The sequence below is a fragment of the Telopea speciosissima genome, unplaced genomic scaffold, assembly GCF_018873765.1.
Source record: "Telopea speciosissima isolate NSW1024214 ecotype Mountain lineage unplaced genomic scaffold, Tspe_v1 Tspe_v1.0111, whole genome shotgun sequence".
Classification (NCBI taxonomy): Eukaryota; Viridiplantae; Streptophyta; class Magnoliopsida; order Proteales; family Proteaceae; genus Telopea; species Telopea speciosissima.
This window is the reverse complement of record NW_025317447.1, coordinates 37526-60086: the sequence shown is the minus strand read 5'-3', so window position 1 is coordinate 60086 and position 22561 is coordinate 37526. Positions and strand designations below refer to the sequence as shown.

Genomic DNA, 22561 nt, shown 5'->3' with positions numbered 1-22561 from the left:
GATGCACCAGGGTTCCCATGGACAACCATGGGAAACCCTAAAATTAAAATGGGGCGCCCATGGGGCACCATGGGCTAACGCTGGAGTGCCCTAAATTAGGGTGTACAAAGTATATTGTTTATTGGTTTACCAAAGTGAACCGCCCTGATCCCATGGACTGTAGGTTGGCCTACATAGCATCTCCACTGCATTGATCTCTGTTGCTTGTACAGAGTAGCTAGTTCAAGTAATGCAATACTTCGGATAACCTAAACTTGAGGCTTTGAGATAACCCTAAAGCCCATTGTATTTATTTGATCAAACCTGAATTGGATGTTCCACAATGCATAGATGCAAAATTTTTGCGCAAACAATTATTTCCTAAGGTATACAAGGAACACGTGTGTTCCCTCAAATCTAAGGGTCATTTTGCAAAATATTTGTTTGTCAATTCCGGCTCTTAATATTTAAACGAATCCAAGATTCAGCCTAGTCAGACTTAACCACCACTCTCCCTTATAAATTAATAGAAATTGTAATTATGGATTATCCGCTGATCATATGCGATGGAGACATATGGATCCGGCTCCTCTGCACATCGTGCGGCTTGGGAGCTTCAATCCACACGGTTACACACATCCTGGTGCACTGGTGTGTGGATTGAGGCCTCCCTAGCCACACAATGTTCACATCATACAACAATTTGTTATGACATCTATGGGTTTTGGCTTTACAACCAGCATGTGCCTAAAAAGTAGAGGCAAGGGGAAATTGGGTTTTGGTTTCTGAAATAAGGGTTTTGCACCATGGTATTAGTGCACAGTATCGGGTATCAGTCACTTGCAAAATCGATATAATACCGATATGGTGCTGGAACGGATTGGCTGTATCAGACAGATTTACCCGAATTTTCTTTAAAAAATGGGTTTTTTTAAACAATTTTACCCCTTGTCCATACCAAGTCACCGATACGGTATCGACACAATATCGAAATCGGTTACTTGTAAAACTGGTTCACATCGCCCGATACGATACCAAACCGATACTGGGGGGGTCCAATTTGGGAGATACAGATACTCAATCTATGGTTCTAAAGGAGATAGTACAAAGTGACTCTCAAGCAAGATCGTCTCCAGGGAGCCCAGCGCCTAGGGTGCTGCCAGGAGGCATCCAGCGGCTGAGCTGTGTCGCACACATCTCGACGCACACCTAGGGATGTGTGCGGCACAGCCCAACGGCTGGCAGCACCTTGGGCGTGCTGGGCTCCCTGGAGACGAGCTAAATTCCTCGTTTGGCCTCAATCTGTCCTGTCAATTAGAGCCCGGGGCCCGTGGACAAGCCAGGCTGTCCTCCTCTCAGAAGCAGAAACCCCGAGTTCTGTAACTGACGAGTTAACCTCCTCATCCAGCTCTCTCTCTCTCTCTTCTCTGTGCTCCCCTCCTCGCTAAGAACAACTTCTTCAGAGTTTCTTTGCTTTTAGATTCTCAGAGAATTGAAATCTAGTAAGTACTACATTTTCTCCTTCTGCAAATATTGATTATTAGAATTTTTCTCTCTCTCTCAGAGAATTGAAATCTAGTAAGTAAGTACATATATATATATATTAGAAATTCTGAGTAAATTACGTATATAACTGTTAAACTTTTGTCTGTCATGGAAGGTCTTGCGTTATCAAAATATTGGAATTCAGTTGGAGGAGAATTAAAATCCTTTAATGGGTTTTTGAATTTTGATGTGGAAGCATGATTTGTGTTTTCATTTGAAGCTACAGCCGAACACTTTTCCGTTCGGAACCAATTTGTAATTCTTGTGTTTGTTTTCCTTGGAGAAGCTAAACTCCCTTTTTACTGATTTCAACACTTATAATAGCTCAGTTGCTCGAGAATATTGAACACATTTTGCCTCTGGATATAGCAGGACTAGTTTTTCTTCCTCAAAAATTTGAGATTTGCTTTTAGACTTAAACAGCCCAGACTCAATTGGGTTCATGTTCTTATTTCTTTTTCTTGCGATTTTATTGTTCTTTATTTCTAGTTCAAAATTCTGTAGTAACATGAAGCTCTGTAGTGCTCGACTGCACACCAACTACTTGACAAAATGGGTGGTAGAGATCTTACATGGGTTTATAAATGAATTAGTTACTTCTAAGAACAAGTTTAAAGACAAGGAGGATATATTGGTTTGGTCAGCAATAACTCATGGTATTGCTTGGCAGTGGATTCAGAAACTCATCTTGATGAGGGAGCTGGAACAATAGAAAATTCTTTGCTTGATTTAGAGACGCATCTTGACAAGGGAGGTGGGGCAATAGAAAATTCTGCTGGAGGGGAGTTAGTTTCATGTGATGGGGATGCAGTCCTAGAACCATATGAGGGCATGGAGTTTGAATCTGAAGATGCTGCCAAAGCATTTTATGATGAATACGCCAGACGGGTAGGATTTGTCATGCGTGTCATGTCATGCCGTCGTTCTGAGGTTGATGGAAGAATTCTTGCCCGGCGCCTTGGATGCAATAAGGAGGGATTTTGTGTCAGTATTAGAGGCAAATTTGGACCGGTTAGGAAGCCACGACCAAGCACTAGGGAAGGTTGCAGAGCAATGATCCTGGTGAAAATAGAAAAATCTGGAAAGTGGGTTGTTACGAGGTTTGTAAAGGACCATAATCATCCATTGGTGGTTGCCCCCCATGAATGTCGCCAGACTATGGTGAGTTTCCTCCACTTAGTGTCCTTGTAAAATCAGTATGTTTTCTGCATTTTACAGATAATCACCTTCTGTGTCCCATGCTATTTTGATTTGCAATTCTGATTTAATTATTTTGTTCACTTATTTTACTTTTAAAGTGGGCATGTGTTTCGTCTACTTCACCGATAACTTTTGAATCTTTGACGCTACTTCTATCTACAACTTTTGTTTTTAATTTCATGGTCCTCATCTACCATTCTTTATTATTGTTCTAATTGTGAAATGCATTCAGTTTGACCATCAGTTATTCAGGGAGAAAAGATAAGTACAAGTTTGAATCTGTGACCATCTAGATGATCTCTTCAGATGCTTTACAATAACATTTGCTGTGGAACCCTCCTTCCCATTCCTGTATGTAGTTGTTTGTCTCAGTCAATAGCACATAAAAAGTCCTATAGAATAACTGCTACATGAGGTTTCAGACCCCGAGTTTGCTAGATAAGACCCTTGATGCTGGAGCATCTTTTGCATCCAGTAGCTGTGTCTTTCATTATTGTGATTACAGCTATTGAAGATAAGCAAGCAAATAATGAAAAAAAAAAGTGTGCAAGCATAATTCCACATCTTCCGAGAAGCGTCAGGTGATCTACCTTTTTGTAATTATGGTTTGAGTCATTATTAGGAACCATGTCCATTATTCAATTTGGGTTATTATTTGTAAGGGTTGAAACTTGTCCATTTAGTCTGATTTTGGTATCATATGATATATATTTTTTTATTACTCTTCTATTTAGGCCAAGATCTTGTGTGAATTCAAGTTGTTTTTGAAAGTTTGACCAATAAAAGGGTGTTTGATTGCAGCTACGTTTTTGTGTGGGGATGTTTAATTACTAGTTGAGTAAAACTTTTTATTTAATAGTTTCTACTTTTTCTTTATTGGGAACCTTCATTTAAGTTACTAAAATTGAAATAGCAGTCGGACGTGGTAGTATTACATCATAGTTGGAAAGTTAGTCTTATAGTTGGTTTTAGTAACTTAGTTTTTTTTTATTTTAAAAACCGTCTACAATTTATTTTGCAGTGTTTGCTTACCAAGTGTTAATGTAAATCTGTTTCAGAAAGTGGAGACTTACTAAGATTTTAAAGCATCATAATCCTACAAAAAGGAAAGGAGATATGCAAAGCGTATATACTCTCATTGAATTAGTGAATTGAGATTTTAGTTGTTGCTCTAGTTTTTTTCTTCTTCTTCAATAAGTTGCTGCTGTTTTAAACTAGATCCCGTCTTGTTACAAGGAGATATCTTATTCTCTTTTGTTGCTAAGAGATATCCTTTCACTTCTTCTTTCAGTTGGGCTTTCTATTTCCTAATCTATTTCTGAATTGCAGTTTGTGTAAATATGCAACCAATTTCAGCCACCAAAATCTTTCTCCTTCACTACCAGCAATCCTTAATACCTCTACATCCCACAAGATTAACCCTAGTTAGAAGAGGAGAGGGGGGAACACTCTGGAAACTTATCTGATTGCCATATAGTGATGGATCCTGACTCAGCTTGACAGCTTGTTTTAGAATCCTACCAACAGGCAGAACCATGTTGTAGTAGTCACAATCAGAATGGGAGAAATTTAATAACAATAAATCAGTAACTCAGAGCAGACCCAATTTCTGGTTGATTATAGAGTTCCAATGGAGGTTCAGATCCTCAAAATTTAACAATGATTAAACGGTTGGATATGCTGATGTTGAAGATGAATCACAATAGAAACTTAAATTTCAGAATTAGTTACTATACCCAAAACTCCAGATCTGTAGAGACGAAAATCACAGATGAAGGGCTCAACAGAATAGCCAATAGAATGGGTATTGCAGGTGCTGATGGACCTCCAAGAGGTTAGGCCTGCTACCAGGTTCTGATATCCCCTTCTAAACAGTGATTATAACTCTCAAACAATCACCAAGCAAAAGAGAAAATGCTCAACAAACTGAGATGTTTAAAGTGCAGCAATATAGTCTTCAAACAACCATCAGACACAATTCATTATAGAGAACTCGATCCAAAGCTGGTCCCTTTCTGACCATTCTAAACCCTAGAAATCCCAAATCTCCCTCTGTACAAAATCCAAACCCTAACCAAATTCCCTTGCTGCCGATTCATTCCAGCATCCTTCCATCCATTAATTCTTAATGTAACCTTCATTGGAAGACTCCCCAACATCAACTTGACCTAACCCTACATCAAACCCTAGATCCCACTAAACCTTAACCCTAATTTGACCAAAATCACCTATTTTGACCTAACTGAATTACTGTACGGATCAGATCCTGGTTATTTGGCTCCTAGTTTGACTGTTCAAACCTAGGACTACATTAAGTGATATCAGAGCAGTGAGATGAGCAGTCACCAAAGAAGGCAAATGCGGAGAAGGATACAATTTATGAAGTATGTGCATCAATCCCATTTGGCTGCAACTCTATCAACCTCCACAAACTCCTTCAAAAGTATGCAACATTCTATGAGAAGATAACAAATATCAACACTTCTCTTCTCTAGTACTTGTCATATTAACTCTCTAAGGAGGACAGATACTGCCGGAGCTTGACGATGCCCCCCCCTTCCCCCCCTCCTCCTTGCTTCAACCTCCCTCTTCTGATGCTCCGCTACCTCCTTGGAGTAGCCTCTTTGGTCCTGCCCCTCCTTCCTCTCGAGAAGGCCTTCCATTGCACTTCATCCCCCCTTCCCATGATGGTTCCTCTAGTTTTGCCCTCTGCCCCCTAGACTACTAGACGATGAGGCCAAGCTTTGGGAAAAGTGTCTGGTCGGTCATTTTTTGGGGCTCTCGCCCCCCTCTTTCATATTGTGAAACTCTCCCTGCCCAGGCAATCCCAGAGGAACCTTGATATTTTCTTTTGGACAATGGTTTTTTCATTTTCAAGTTCTTGGACGAGCTCGACAAAATTCACACCCTCAAAGGAGACTCTTGGCAAGTAGGGAAGAAACCCATGTTCCTTCGTTAGTGGCACCGCCAACTTCCATTGAGGAAGGTCGACCTATCTACCGTCTCTTCATGGATTTCCCTTCCTGGTCTCCCTCTTCATTATTGGTGCATAGAAGGACTTAGCACTGTTGGATCGGTAGGGGGAATCCCTCTGTTTTTTGATGCTAGAACCATGAGGAAAGATTGTTTAGCATTTGCTCGTATATATGTTGATGTTACCGCTGATGTCCCTCTTCCCTCTTTCATTACAGTGAAGGAAGGCGACAATTTCTCCTTTGAGCAAGAGATTCATTATGATTGGAACCCTCCCCACTGTCTATTATGCAAGACATTCTGCCAGGATTCCTCTCTCTGTGCCCAAAGGATATCGTGAACCTCCTTTGCAGACCTCTGCGAAACTACTGTTGAAGGCCCCAATCCATTGGAGGATCGTCCTACTCATGTGGCCATCATTGCTGATCAAGATCAGCCTCTTTTGCCTCACAGAGGAAGATCCAGAACTAGGCACCGCCGAAGAAAGCAGCGTCAAGAAGTTCTGGCATTAGACTCCCAAACAACAGTGTCCGTTGGGCAGCTATCGACCAATGTTTTACCCACTGAACATAATCGGTTTGCTGCTCTGTGCTCTAACGACTCTGCAGCATCCATCGCCAGCCTCGAGACTTCGTCTGGTCGGTTGTCCTCGATAGGTAGCAATCATCGAGATTTCTCTCCATCTGAAGTCAACTTCGATCGAAGCCTCTCTGAACCACGATCCTCTTTGAAGAATCGATCCTCTCTGCACAAGGATGATCGAAGCCTCTCTAAACCCTTGTCCTTATAGACTGGTGATGACTCTAGTCTCCTTCGCTCTATCGCAGGTACTCTGGTCACTCAACTGAGGTGAGACTCAAGCTAGGACTCTTTATCAAGAAGAACCCCTAACCCTTTTCAGCTCTCGCCTTCTATGGTCCCCACCACTAACCTCCTAACCCTCCTATCTTATCTAATCTAGTCCCACCTGGCCCTGGGCCCTACCCACTTAGCCCATCCACTCTAAGTCCTACTTTCCATTGTCCTTTGGGTTCCCAGGTATCTCCTAGTGGATCTCAAACCAATTCATACCCGAGCAACTACTCTTCTTCTTCACCCGACTTTGCTGCCTCTCGTTTCAACTCCCAAGTCCCTTCGACTCCCATCATTCCCTTGGCTAATCCTTCCCGTTATGCATTGCGCTCCTACCAACGGTGACATAGAAGCTCTTCCCAAGCTCACATCTTTCCCCAGCCCCCTTGGGCTTGAGTTGTACTCTCCCTGGTTGTCCCAATGAATTAAGGAGTTATTTGGAATACTAGGGGTCTATTCCTTTTAGGAATTCCCATTCCAACTAGGAATCCCAAATAGAGATCGGCTAAGGGGGAGACATACAGAAAAAGAAATAAAAAACTAAAAAGATAAAAACAATAAACTAAAGGACTAAATTACCCCTATCGGGTAAAGTACCCTATCTCAACACTCCCCCTCAAGTTGGACCAAAGATGTCGATCATGCCCAACTTGACTAGATTGGGATGAAACAATTTCCCAGACAATCCCTTGGTGAAGATATCAGCAAGTTGATCAGCAGATGTCACAAAGGGAATACAAATCAACCCATCTTTTAACTTCTCCTTGATGAAATGCCTATCCACCTCAACATGCTTGGTACGATCATGCTGTACTGGGTTGTGTGCTATGCTGATTGCAGCCGTGTTGTCGCAGTACAACATCATAGGAAGACGAATAGGAACACCAAGATCTTGTAGGAAACCTTTAAGTCAGAGTAACTCACAAATACCTTGTGCCATAGCCCGAAACTCAGCTTTGGCACTAGAACGAGCAACTACATTTTGCTTCTTGCTACGCCATGTGGCAAGATTTCCACCTATAAAGGAGCAATACCCAGAAATAGACTTGTGATCCGCAGAACCAGCCCAATCAGCATCAGTGTATGCTTCTATCCGTAGGTGACCATGTGCAGACAGAAGAATTCCTTTTCCAGGAGCTGACTTCAAATAGTGCAAAATACGAAGAACAACCTCCATATGAGAAGAGTAGGGATCATGCATAAACTGACTCACAGTACTCACGGCGACAACAATGTCAGGACGAGTGTGTGAGAGATAAATCAACTTCCCTACAAGTCTTTGGTACCGGCCTTTATCAACAGGCTTACCCTCTTTTTCCTTGAGCCGAACAGTAGAGTCCACAGGAGTATCTAAAGGATGGCAGCCTGACAACCCGGTTTCAGCCAATAAGTCTAGGATATACTTCCTTTGGGAGAGAAAACTGCCTTTAGAAGATCTGGCCACTTCAATCCCAAGAAAGTATCGTAGTTTCCCTAGATCTTTAATCTCAAATTCTTGTCCAAGGAAGGTCTTCAACCGTCTGATCTCATCACCATCATTGCTAGTAACCACTATGTCATCAACGTAGACTATAAGAACAGTGAGTTTTTCACCAACCCTCTTTATAAAGAGTGTGTGATCAACATTACTCTGCTTATAACCCACATAAATCATGGCCTTGTGGAGCCGGCCAAACCATGCTCGAGGTGACTGCTTTAGCCCATATAGTGCACGCTTCAGCCTACACACTTTTCCTTGGTTTCTGTCACAAGAGAACCCTGGTGGAATGTCCATATACACCTCCTCATCCAGTGCTCCATTTAGGAAGGCATTTTTAACATCTAGCTGCTGCAAATCCCATCCAAGGTTGACTGCACAAGATAATAACACACGAACAGTATTTAACTTTGCAACAGGTGTAAAGGTTTCTTGGTAATCAATGCCATATGTTCGAGTGAACCCCTTGGCCACGAGTCGTGCCTTATACCTATCCACAGTGCCATCCACCTTCTGTTTCACCACAAACACCCATTTACATTCAACGGTTTTCTTCCCAGGTGGAAGAACCACAAGCTCCCATGTGTTATTTTTCTTCAAGGCCTCCATTTCTTCCATCATAGCTGCCTTCCACTTTCCATCTGATAGAGCTTCCTCTTCCAATTGTTAGGAATACGAACAGAAGAAAGAGAGGAAACAAAAGCACGAAAGGATGGGGAAAGGGAGTCATAAGAAACAACATGAGATATGGGATGCTAAGTGCAAGTCTTGACACCTTTGCGAAGAGCAATAGGTAATTCAGGAGAAGGAACATTACTAGGTGGAGAGGCAGGTTCTGGATCCGGGTTCGGCAATTGGATGGGTATTGGAGCAACAGTTGATTGAACCTGCTTATGTTTCCTTCCATAGGTCTTCACAGTACTGTCATCAATCCTTCTCTGAAATTCACTAATGGTCCTCTGGACTGGGGTAGTTTGCTCCCCCTGAATAGAGATAGTCTCCCCCTGTATAAGGACCTCTCCCCCTGACTCAGGGGGAGTACTAGGAGTAGGCCGAACTGGTTCAGACTCATTGTAAACAGACTGAAGTGGAGGTAGAGAGTCACTAGTCAACACATCTTCACTAACACTCTCCCCTGAAGAGGTGGGGACATGTAATATGAAACACTCTCATGAAAGACAACATCCATGCTGACAAAAGTCCGGCGGGATGGAGGGTAATAACATTTGTACTCCTTCTGTGTAGCAGAGTAACCTAAGAAAATGTAGCGGAGACTACGTGGTTCAAGTTTACCAGGGGAACTTGTATCCCTGGCATAACAAACGCAGCCAAAGACCTTAGGTGGGACTATAAAGGTAGAAGAGCCAAGTAATAGCTCAATAGGGGTTCTAGAATGAAGAACCCGACTGGGCAGCCTATTAATTAAATAGGCCGCAGTAAGGATAGCATCCCCCCAATAAAGGGAAGGGACATTGCAAGCAAACAGAAGAGCTCTGGCTACCTCCAGGAGGTGGCGGTTTTTCCTCTCAGCCACACCATTTTGGGCTGAAGTGTCAACATAGCTGGTCTGATGAAGGATTTCATGGGCAGCAAGGTATTTTTGGAACTGACCTTCCATATACTCTGTCCCATTGTCACTCCTCAAAATTTGAAGAGTGGCATTAAATTGGGTCTTGACCAACTGGTGAAAATGCTGAAAACATGAAAAAACTTCACTTTTTGTGTGCATAAGATAGACCCAAGTGAACCTAGAATAGCAGTCAATAAAAGTGACATACCACCGATGACCAGAAAGGGAAACTTTTCTACTAGGACCCCACACATCAGTATGGACAACATGAAATAAGGAAGAAGATCTTTTATTAGAAATGGGGTAATTTGAACGTGTCTGTTTAGCCAAGACACAAGGCTCACAAAAAAAATATTCCTTATTACAATCTTTAACTAATGCTGGAAATAAAGTGGATAAAGTACCTAAAGGGGGATGTCCTAGCCTAGAGTGCCATTTGTGTAATTCAGAAGAGAAAGATGCCGGGTGACAGAGCTTAGAAGGTAAAGCCTGGGTAGATGTAGGGTCTCCATCAAGCAGGTACAATCTGCCATGCACTTTACCCGATCCAATCGTCTTCCCTGAGTCCAGTTCCTGAAAAACACAATGAGTGGGAAAAAATGTCACTTTACAATTTAGGGATTTGGTGATGCTGCTAATGGAAAGAAGGTTAGTGGTAAATTTGGGAATATGCAACACAGATGATAGTGTAAGAGGAGGAGAACAACCAATGGATCCTTTCCTTGAGATGGAGGAGAGGGACCCATCAGCAATTTTGACTTTATCTTTACCAGAAGCAGGAGAATATGTATTAAAAAGGCTGGAAGAACCTGTCATGTGATCAGTAGCACCGGAGTCTATGATCCAAGGAGTGGAGACTACTGATGCACAATGACCAACAAAGGAAATACCTGTGCGGGCAAAGAAGGAACCTGAATTGGCAGCTGATGTAGTAGAGGCAGCGGATGTGTTCAATAGACGCCGGAGAGCCTGGAGTTCTTCCTGGGAGAAACCAATGTCAGCAGTGGGAGTTGGAGCTACACTTTCAGTGTGATTTGCTTTGTTTTTAGACTTAGCACGACCATGTTTGGCCTCAAAATCAGCAGGCTTCCCATGTAATTTCCAACACTGAGCCTTAGTGTGATATGGTTTGTGACAATGATCACACTTCATAGGCTCTTTGGCAGTAGTAGTAGCAGCAACACTGTCAGAAGAAGTATCTGGGGTGGAGCCAGTAGTCTGTAAGGCTGATCTCTCAACTTTGGGGGTAATCATCATGGTAGCCTTTCGTGTCTCTTCACTGTGAACATAAGAAAAGGTCTCCTCTAAAGTGGGGAAAGGAACCCGACCAAGAACTTGCACCCGAATAGGATCATAATCATCATTAAGGCTAGCCAGGAAATCATAGGCCCGAAACTAATCAACATAAGAGTGATAGGCAGTAATGTCAGCAGTAGTAGTAGGTTGAAACCGAGCATAGTGATCCAATTGCTGCCATAAACACTTGAGGGCAGCATAGTATTTAGTAACAGACATCTCCTTCTGAGTAGTATTTTGGAGTGTCTTCCTTATTTCAAAAACTTGAGTACCATTGCCTGAACGACCATAAGTTCCCTTGGCAGCAGTCCATATCTGAGTAGCAGTGTCAAGGAGGAGATACTGACTAGAAAGGTCAGTGGTCATAGAATTCAGAACAAATGACATCACCATAACATCGTTGGCAGCCCATTTACTACGGGCAGCACCTTCTTCAGTAGGCTGTTTGGTGGTGCCAGTAAGATGGCCATTGAGTCCCCTACCAACCACGGTCAAGGATAATGATCTGGCCCAAATTAAATAATTCGTACCATCAAGCTTAATGGCAGCAGCATAGGGAAGAAAGTCATTCCTAGTCTAACCATCTCCTCCAGAAGTAGCAGTAGTCATCTCTGAGTCACCCATCGATCCACTAATTTGAAAAAAATCAGATCTTCAAAAAACTGAATCGAGTGTGGAGGATGGGTTTTGAAGTTGCAGCACTTTCAGCCGTCAGAATAGGCTGAAAAATAGATCGAGTGATCCTCTAGTAGTGGGGAAGAAGTCCTCCAAAAATTAGCTCTTTTTGATGAGCCATAAGAAACCCTAATTTGATAAAAAATTAGGAAAAAAACTGTGTTTGGAGAAATCGCAGGTTTGGATCTGAATTGTACTTGATCCAATTCTGCAGTCTTCAAATAGGGAAGGTATGCACCAATAATAGCAGAAAATAATCTCCAAAATAAAGGAAAGATCAATCTTCAAGTGTAGGAAGAACTCGATCTTCAAGAATGGAGGAGATCTACCGGCAGAATTAGGTCATACCAATAATCTTCAGTCTTCAATGAGGTAAGATTGAGGGCAGCATCTAAATCTTCATCAGATCACCTCATAGTTGCTGCTCTGAGTGAGAGAGAGGAGCCGAGAGTGGTGGAGATGAGAAAACCAGAAACCGTGGAGAGGGGAAACTGAAAAACAAAAAACCAAAAACTGAGAAAGTTGCTCTTTAGATCAAAATTGGCTCTGATACCATGTTAGCAGCCCTTAGAAATGAATGCTTGAGTGATCAGAATCGATCACCCAGCCACTTTATTTATAATAATCAAAATTACAACTTACTCCTAATCAAAGTAGGAATGCCCCCCTTGCCTATTCCTATTAGGAATTCCCATTCCAACTAGGAATCCCAAATAGAGATCGGCTAAGGGGGAGAAATACAGAAAAAGAAATAAAAAACTAAAAAGATAAAAACAATAAACTAAAGGACTAAATTACCCCTATCGGGTAAAGTACCCTATCTCAACAAGAGCTCCTGTCCCCGATGGCTTTAGCTTGGGCTTCTTCCTAGCTTCTTGGGATATCATCAAGGAGGACCTCATTAAGGCTGTCAAGAGTTTTTTCTTCAATCCCAGTTAGATCAAAGGAATCAACCACACATTCCTCTGCCTTATTCCCAAGAAAGAGGGTGCATCAAACATGGCTGACTTTAGGCCAATAGCTCTTTGCAACCTGCTTTGCAAATTTATTGCCAAGATCCTTGCCATTAGATTTAAAGCTGTTGTGGATCTCCTTGTCAGTGAGAACCAGTCCGCTTTTATCCCTGGGGTAGCATTTCTGACAACATTCTCCTATGCAATGAGCTTGTGAGAGGATTTGACAAAAAATCTCATTCCCCTGCTGCCCTCATGAAGATAAACATTCACAAGGCATTCGACTCTTTGAGATGGGATTTCATTGATAATATTTTGAACAAGATGGGCTTCCCTCAGGTATTCACTATTTCACCCATTGGATTCATCAGCGCATTTCTTCTCCCAAATTCTCAGTGTTAGTCAATGGAAGCCCAACTGGATATTTTCCCTCATCAGTGGGAATTCGACAGGGCTGCCCTCTCTCCCCTTATATCTTTACTTTACTGATGGAAGTTTTCTCAAAAAGCTTTCAATCTCGTATAGACCGACAAATTATTGCTCCTCTCCCCAAGTGTAAAGCCTTCAAGCTAACTCACCTTGCCTTTGCTGCTGATCTTATGATCTTCTCCAAGGCTTCTATTAGTTCTTTTGAGAACATCATGGCTTGCCTACAACACTTTGAAGATCTTTCAGGCCTTCCTATCAACCCTACAAAGTCGCTATTTTTCCTTGCAGAGGTTATTGAGCTCGGGAAAGCTTCTCTGATTGTTATGTTTGGGTTTTCCCTTGGCCAACTTTGGAAAGGAAACCTTCTATCTTATGCTGGTCGGTTAGTTGTTGAAATCCTTGTATATCTACTGGTCAGGCATCTTCGGTCTTCCTCCACTATTAAGTCTTTGGAATCCCTTATGGCTTCTTTTCTTTGGAAAGGTAAAGTATCTTCCAAATTTCTCCATCCCATCAGCTGAGCTTCCATCTGCCTGCTCAAAGATGAGGGAGGCTTAGGGCTTCGCTGTATCCAATATGTGAATTCAGCTGATATTATAAAACTGATTTGGAAGAATACTTCCAAAAAGCATAGTATTTTGGTTGACTGCATTCAATCAGGTCCTCTCTGCAATGATTCCATTTGGACAGTCTCAGTCCCTTTTGATGCCTCTTGGGTTTGGCGCAAGATCCTTGCTCTACTTATGCACCCTTTGGGAATTCTTCTTCACTCGGTCTCTTCAAGAGCCATCTACAACTGTGGTTTGAATAGACAATCCTTGGTTGCTGATATTATTTCTGAAAATGATTGGGACCCCCCGGCCACTCTTCACCCAATGCTTAACAACGTGTGGAATGCTCTTCCTCCATTCATAGAAGACCCTTAGGGAGGGGTGACTGAATTATATGGTTCCCTATCACTATTGGTTCATTTAGTTCTAAAGCAGCTTGGAATCTCATTCGCGCTAGAGGCCCTATCCATTTAGGAAGGGATCCTTGCTAAATGCTGACCTTGCAAGAGGAGAGTTCTTCCCTTTGCAAGGGAATGATTGTGGGTGGACATGACTTTTGCCGCTTCTTCTGTATGTGATACTATTGGAAAAGTGGCCTTCTGTGCTGTTATCAATCATATCTGGATGGAGCGCATTATCAAGAAATGGACCACCAACTCTTGGTCTCTTGGGCAGATTTGGGATGCCATTTCTTTTGATATTAAAGGCAAGCTTGGAAATGTCTCCTTTGTATGTTCTGACTCCCCAAGGAATATGCATATTATTGTGTCTTGGGGTCTCTCCTCCTTTATTCAGCCCTCTCCTCCCCCTATTTGAGGTCCAGAGCTGTTTGTGTATTTTCTTTTCTTTTCCCCTTTTGGGGCTTTTGTAGTCCTCTCTCTCTTTGGTAATGAATTCTTTATTCACCCAAAAAAAAAAAAACCCATTGGACACAGATATATGAACTGAAATGTGCTGGTACTTGATATCACGGGGATTGATTTAGAAAGAAGATGTTTGCTACAGTTTCACCTAAAAGCTCAAACTGTAATTTTTTTTTGGAAAGGGCAGCGTAAATGTATACATCAACGCTCCCCCGCATGTGCAGGCCAAGATCCCATGGTCCTTGCACGTAGAGCTCACACGGCATTTCCTTCGCGTGGCACCGAAGGAGAAGAAATGTTGGGAAAACTTTTCCGATGCACTTCCCAAGAGTCAAACACTTGACCTCCCTGCTTTGATACCATGTTCGCTACCGTTTCACCTAAAAGCTCGAACTGTTAGGGAAGGCAGCATCAATGTATACATCGACAAAAGAGGTTATGAGTAAAGGAAAGGAACATATGACTAGATCCTTCCACTCAAGCCTTGATATTATCACACCAGCCTACCTAGTATCTCACTAGGGATTTTCTAAGGTTTAGGACTCGGTTTTGCCCATGGTTTCAACCAGCCATGAAACCGAGTTCTGCCGAGATCTCGGCGAGTTGGTGTATTTTTTCCTGTCAAGACTCGGTGATGGGTTTTTGGTGGCCATATAGCCAAGATAGGTCCTGAAACATGACATCCACCCTATTTTAGGCCTTCTAAACACAATGGAAACATTAGTTTTTACAAATTCAAACCCAAAATGGTACTCTCACTTTGGACCCTAGGTTGGTAGTCTACGGCGTAGGTGAGCTTTTTCCTAGGCTATTCCATACAATATTTAGAACACAATTAAAATAGAGATGTAAAACAACTTAATTAAGCATTAGGAATTAAAAAAATGAGTAGATCCCATATTTTTTACTATTTTTTATTTCAAGAAAACCATTTTATTTTACAGAAAAATAAATAAATAATTTAAAAAGAGAAATAAATCTACCTCCACCAAACTATAGATCGGTGTAAGATACATCACATATAAAAACCATGTCAACAACAAACAAGTATTCATGGTGGATCTATGCAAAAAGTAGTTTTTGAGAAGAATTTTTTACCTAACACTGTTTTTGAGAAGAAATGCAACTCCTCCTTTGTTCTTGAAGCTTCAATCAACAATCTCCAACCTTCAATCTTCAATCTCCAGCAGTTTATGTGACATTTCCCAACAAAAATAGTGAAAAGCAACCGTTTGGAGGAGTTTCCCAAACAGAGAGGCGAGATATGTCGAGTTAGGCTAGTTTTGTCGAGTTCTGGGTCGAAATTGGTTATTTATAACAATAGTACTAGGCCTGGTTCAACCGAGATGAACCGAGATCGATACAAGCACCGAAATCTCGCTGCGATAGCGAGATTTCAGTCGAAATATGGTATATTTTATATATCGCCATGCATCTTGTTTTGGTAGGCCACGAAACTGAGATAAAAGCGAGATCTTGTACTATGGGGATTTCTGCATCTCACAGAGAAGTCCTGCATATCACAGAAAACAGCAGAGAGCCATAGAGTTGTCAAAATCATTGGGCTAGTCTGTCCCCTTCTTATTAATTACTTGAGCATAGAAAAGTGTAGAACCCCACCTTACATGGACAAGAGGAGTCCGTACAACTTAAAGACTTCAAAAATAGAAACCCCTACAAAACAGAAACTAACTTCTAAGAACTTAACAATTAGAAACATGTAACAAAAAGTTCAGAATCAGAGATTGAGGAATGATGTGACCTCTGTCATTATTTATAATAAGAATTACAACCCAAGGGAAAAATAGTAAAGGAGTGAATAATAATAAAACCTTAAAGTAACCTAAGGTGAAGCGATAATATTCCAATCCCACGGTTCTCACCACTTCCCCTCAAGTTGGTGCGACTATATCAAACATGCCCAACTTGGAGACCAATGGGTGGAACACCTTACAATTCAAGCCCTTGGTGAATACATCCGCTAGTTGATTAACAAAACTAACAAATGGAATGCAGATGACTCCTTGTTCAACCTTCTCTTTGATGAAGTATTTGTCAATCTCAACATGTTTTGTTCTGTCATGCTGGACAGGATTGTAAGCGATACTGATGGCAGCCTAGTTGTCAGAGTAGAGGCGCATAGGATCTTCAGAAACAATTTCCAAAGCACTCAATAATCACTTAAACCACATGAGTTCACAAATCCCTTGTGCCATGGCACGGAATTCGGCTTCTGCACTAGAGTGAGAGACGACTGATTGTTTCTTGCTACGCCATGTGACAAGATTTCCTCAAAGGAAGGAACAATAACCAGAAGTGGATCACGTATCGCAATGGATCTAGTCCAATCGGCATCTGTGAATATTTCCAGCCTTAGGTTCCCATTGTTGGAGAAGAGAATTCCCTTCCCAGGGCCAGATTTTAAACACCTCAGTATACGATGCACTGCCTCAAAGTGAGATGTCTTGGGATCATGGAGAAATTTACTGACGATGCCCACAACATAGGCAAAATCGAGTCTAGTATGAGATAGGTAAATCAGTCGTCCAATGAGTCTCTGGTATTGCCCTCTGTCAATAGGGTCACCCATGTCACTACACAACTGATAATTGACCTCAATAGGAGAATCTGCTGGCTTGCAACCTAACATGCTAGTTTCCTGGAGAAGGTCTAAGACATACTTCCGGTGGGAAATGAAAATGCCCTTATCTGACCTTGTAACTTCAATCCCGAGAAAATACTGAAGAGATCCCAGATCCTTAGTTTCAAACTCCTTTGCAAGTAGTGATTTTAGATGGGAAATTTCATCATTGCTATTCCCAGTAATCACTATATCGTCAACATACACTGAGAGCTGTGATCTGAGTTCCATCTCTTTTCACAAATAAGGTATGGTCAGCCTGACTTTGTCAATATCCAAGCTTTTGCATGGCTTTCAGAAAACGACCAAACCAGGCCCTAGGAAATTGCTTGACACCATATAGGGACTTCTTCAACTTGCAAACATGGCCAACAGCAGATGAGAATGAAAAACTAGGAGGCGGGTTCATGTAGACTTCTTCTTCAAGCTCTCCATTCAAAAAGGCATTCTTGAGATCCAATTGTTTAAGGTTTCACCCCAGATTGGCAGCACATGACAATAATGCCCTAATCGAATTCATCTTTGCAACCGGTGCAAAGGTTTCCTGGTAGTCTATTCCATAGGTTTGGGTGAAGCCCTTGGCAACCAAGCGTGCCTTGTATCTCTCAATGGTGCCATTTGCCCTTTGCTTGACTGTAAATACCCATTTGCATCCGACTAACTTCTTCCCTTCAGGGCGAGGAACAAGTTCCTAGGTACCATTTTTGTTTAAGGACTGCATTTCTTCCAGCATGGCAACCTTCCATTTCGGATCTTTGATGACTTCTTTCCAATCCTGTGGAATAGACACAGAAGACAAAGAGGAAACAAAGGTTCGATAGGAGGGTGATAAAGAATCATAAGAGACAAAATGGGAAATGGGATGTTGTGTACAGGAATGAACACATTTTCTAATAGCAGGATCAAGCACATTTCCATGAGTAGGAGAAATATTACTTGATGGTGAGCGCGACGGATCCGGTGAAGGCGTCACAGTGGGTAATGGTTGGTCGTTCATGGCTCCCTTTTTCTTGAATTTGCTTCAAGTGTAGGTTATCTTCCGGATCAGGAACAGATTGAACTAATATCTCCCCCTCACCAATACCGTCAGTAATAGGCTCCCCCTAAACAGGTAGACTATTACTAACTGTAGGGAAAACTGGTAATGACAACTCTTCCTCAAGACTGTCCCCATAAATAGATCGTAAAATATGGTTCAGACTCATGGAAGGTGACATCCATGGTGACATAAAGATGGCAAGGAGGGTGGTAACACTTGTAACCCTTCTGGGAGGCCGAATAACCAAGGAAAATACACCGAAGAGCTTGGGGATCTAGTTTAGAGTGGCCAGGAGAGGAATTGTGAGCGAAGTAGACAGACCCAAATATTTGGGAGGAAGGGAGAAAGGAAAGAGGTGTCTTAAATTTAGGACACTAGAGGGAACCCTATTAATAAGGTAGGCAGCAGTAAGGACAATATCTCCCCAACAGATTTTAGGGATACCAGTTGTAAACATCAATGCATGGGTCACATCTAAGAGATTGCAATTTTTCCGTTCAGGCATCCCATTTTGTTCTGGTGTCCGACACATGGAGTTTGAGAGAGGATCCCATGGGAAGAAAGGTATTGCTGAAAACTCCCATCAATATATTCAGTACCCTTATCACTTTGAAGAACTCTAATGGTAGCATTAAATTGAGTCCTAAGCATGAGATGGAAAGACTGAAAGCAAGAGAAGGCATCAAACTTATCGTGTAACAGGTAAACCCATGTGAGACGCGTGCAATTATCAATAAATGTAATGAACCAACGAAAACCATTACGATCAACGGTCCTAGAATGAATAATGGAAAACGAAACATCACTAGGATAAGACTTTCTAGTGTGTTTTGCAAATTCACACGCATCACAATGGAGCTGTTCTAAACCACAAATTCTAACTAAATCTGGAAACATAAAACATAAAATATGAAAAGAGGGGTGTCCCAAAAATCGATGCCGGTGATGAAGCTTGGTCAACGCGCTATCAGAACGGAGGGTGTGAGCTGAAGATGGGAGTGGGACGGTTGGGGTAGATTCCAAATAGTAGAGGCCATCATGGTCCCGACCATACCCAATCGTTGCGCCCGTCACCATATCCTGAAACACGCAATGAATGGAAAAAAAGTGAATAGAACAATTCAATTCACTGGTTAAACGATAGATGGATAACAAATTTGCACATAATTTTGGGACATGTAAAACAGAGGAAAAAGAAAGATGGGAAGAACAGGAAACTGAACCTTTACCGGAAATGGAAGACATAGACCCATCGGTAACACACACCTTATCCCGGCCAGAGCAAGGAGAATAGGTACGGAAGACCTCTGAGTTACTAGTCATGTGGTCAGTTGCACCAGAGTCAATTAAGCATAAGGGACTGGTAGAAGAGACATGGCCACATGGAAATTATCTGACTGGGCAAGGTTGGACACAGGTGAAGAGGTAGAAGTAGTAGTCAGTTGTGCCACCAATTTTTGGATAACAACCATCTAATCCAGAGAGAAAGGTGCCGAAGTAGATGGAGCAGGGCAATTATCAGTTGCGTCAGAGAGATCTGCCTGGGAATTAGTGCTGCTCTATTTGGGATTTTGCTCACCTTTGGGACGCCCATGAAGCTTCCAACAAGTTTCCCATGTATGACGAGGGCGACCATAATAGTCGCATTTCACGGTTCCCATGCAAAAGAGGGAGCCTTGGAAGTATCCACAGTAAGAGGCGCAGGTGGCGTTGTAAGCAAGTTAGACCTGACAGGAATAGCAAGGGGCATCATAACTCTTAGGAATCCTGAGAAGAAAAGGAAAAACTAGAGAAGAAACAATAGAAGAAGAAGAGATGGGGAAGAAAAGAAGAGAACTCGATGCACTGAGTTCCTCTCCCGCAGTTTGTATTTATAATAATAACCAATTACATCAAAATAGGAAATTCATTCCTTGACAACCAAGAAACTAAAAATAATAAGAAACTAACCCTAACTATGAAACTAATATTAAATGATGGAAACAAACTAAGAAACCAAGATAGGGACAATCCTCCTATTCATGGTAAATTACCCAAACTACCCTTGTACCCCACGACACAAGGGCCCATTCTCAACACTCCCCCTCAAGCATGAGTACACATATAGCAAAAAGAAATCTCCAGCTTGAAACAAAAGCATAAGGTAACAATTGTAGCACTACCCAGCAGCACATCACTAGCTCAAGCACAATAGCCACCAATCAGTAACAGTAAGTAAAAGAAACCGTGTCGAATAGCACCAAACAACAACGAGCAATAATAAGCGGTAGAGAACCCCTACCGCGATCTAAAGATCATATAACAACAACAGCAACAGCAACAACAACATCACAGGTAGTAGATAGGCATCTTCCCAAAGAAGACAAGTAAAAGTGCAGCTTCAACAGCTACATCCAAGAAGAATCTCGCAACTCTCTCAGAGGCACCATTTCATAAAAGGCTATTGTCTCAGAGGTACTACTGCGGTACTTGTACATCAGCTCGGTGCTTGTAGAATGCGGACCCAATTCCCAAAGACAGCATATGGTTGCTGACCGACCACACAAAGACAACATATGGTTGCTGATGAACCACTTGGCATAAGGCAACCGTGGACCAAGTAGATAAAAGCTGTACTGTTGTGAACCAAACATATAAACTCTTAATGTTGTTGTGGATACGAGCAGATGACACGTATAGCTAAAAATAATCTTCAATCTTAAAAAATGAGTGACTGAAGCAAATAAGTCTTCAATCATGTAGAAACATCATACTGATGGCCAGATAAATCAGACAAATAATTCTTGAGCAACGCAATAACCACAAGCACCAATAATCACCAAGATAATCTCCAATCTCCCCCTCACGTGTAGCATTACATATGGACAAATAAGGTAAAGCCAATGGGAGACAGCCAGAGTGTGCCAACAATGCCAATCTTTATAAAAATTGGAACTCCAAATTGATATAATCGGGCCGACCAAAGAAACCGGAGCAAAATACCCGATTGGGTTTGGTGTGGATACAACCAAGTGACAATAGGCAATAGCAAAAGTTAATGGCAGAACTATAATTAACTCGATGTGAAAAGGGAAGGGCATGGCTGTAATTAAAGAAATTCAAGTAAAGCACAAGCAGGGTCAAGGGTAAACTTGAAATTGAAAGGAAAATATAGATAAAGTTGAATAACAAAGCAAGGGGAGGGGTAATGTAGGAAAAACAAAAGTGGATGGGCTTTAATGGAGGGGCTATTGGAATAATAAAAAAATAAGGGTAACTTGTAATTAACTTGAGAAAATTGGGTAATAGTATAGTGTAGGGGCAATAGTGGATAACATAGGGGACATGAGAGGAAATAGAAATTATTGTTTGGGGAGTCAGGGACAATCTTGGCAATAGGACAAATTAAGGATATGACTGAAGTTAAATAAAGGGATAGATGAGGGGTACAATTGGCGAGGAGGAAACATGTTGACCTTTAACAACCTGTCACTTTACCTTCTTCCTCTCGTTGAAACCAGAAACCAGAAACCAGTGGAGGAGAAAAACTTGCGATCAAACCAGCCCTTCTACCAAGAGCCCAAATCACCCAAAAAAAAAACTCGAAGTAGCCTCGTAACTCTTGGCCCTTCCAAATCCAAATCACGAAAGTTTCAAGGATCTCCGACAAAAGAAAGTCTGCAACTTGGGGTTTGCGGATTTGCAGGAATCAGAGACAGCTGCTGCTTGTATCCAGCAAATACAGAACCAGAAATCAGCATATTACATAAATTGATAACAGGTTCAGCAACAAACGAATATATCAATAGCAGTAGTATCACATGAGAGAAATCAGCAGTAGCAGGTATCCATCAATCGAAGCAATCGAACCACACAGCAGAAATCTTTCAACATCCCAAACCAGCGGAAACCTGCTTCTATGTCGATCAGAAGAACTCTTGGTCGATGGAAGCAGCGATGACAGTAGAAAATCAGAAAACCAGCAGGTGACGACAAATCAATAGAAGCAGCAATAGTAGCAGATCTTCCAATTTGCAACGGTGAATTGAACAATATGGGTAAGGTTATCACAGGAACAGCAGGGCATCCACTCATCCAGCAGGAAAGCCCTCTACCACAGTGACGGCAGAGAATGATAACTCAAATAGATGTTAACTCCAGTAGCAGTAGTCGGTAAACATAACGGAGACCTTTAAACGACTCTCAAACCGGCAACGTTTTGAATCCCGATCGATTTAAACCATCAGCTCTGATACCATGTTAGGAATCCTGAGAAGAAAAGGAAAAACTAGAGAAGAAACAATAGAAGAAGAAGAGATGGGGAAGAAAAGAAGAGAACTCGATGCACTGAGTTCCTCTCCCACAGTTTGTATTTATAATAATAACCAATTACATCAAAATAGGAAACTCATTCCTTGATAACTAAGAAACAAAAAATAACAAGAAACTAACCCTAACTAGGAAACTAACATAAAACGATGGAAACAAACTCAGAAACCAAGATAGGGACAATCCCCATATTCATGGTAAATTACCCAA

The 22561-nt window shown here is 41.8% G+C and overlaps 1 protein-coding gene across 1 annotated transcript in view; it reads left to right on the top strand.

The window, feature by feature from the left end:
• Nucleotides 1–1393: 1393 nt before the first annotated feature.
• The window catches only part of LOC122647667 (protein FAR1-RELATED SEQUENCE 5-like), a 39693-nt gene continuing 18525 nt past the window's right edge, over nucleotides 1394–22561 (top strand). Inside the window, exons 1-2 of the mRNA XM_043841024.1 lie at nucleotides 1394–1481; nucleotides 2195–2685. Coding sequence (XP_043696959.1) covers nucleotide 1481; nucleotides 2195–2685 — 492 coding nt within the window. The 5' untranslated portion in view covers nucleotides 1394–1480. The remainder of the gene's footprint in view (nucleotides 1482–2194; nucleotides 2686–22561) is intronic.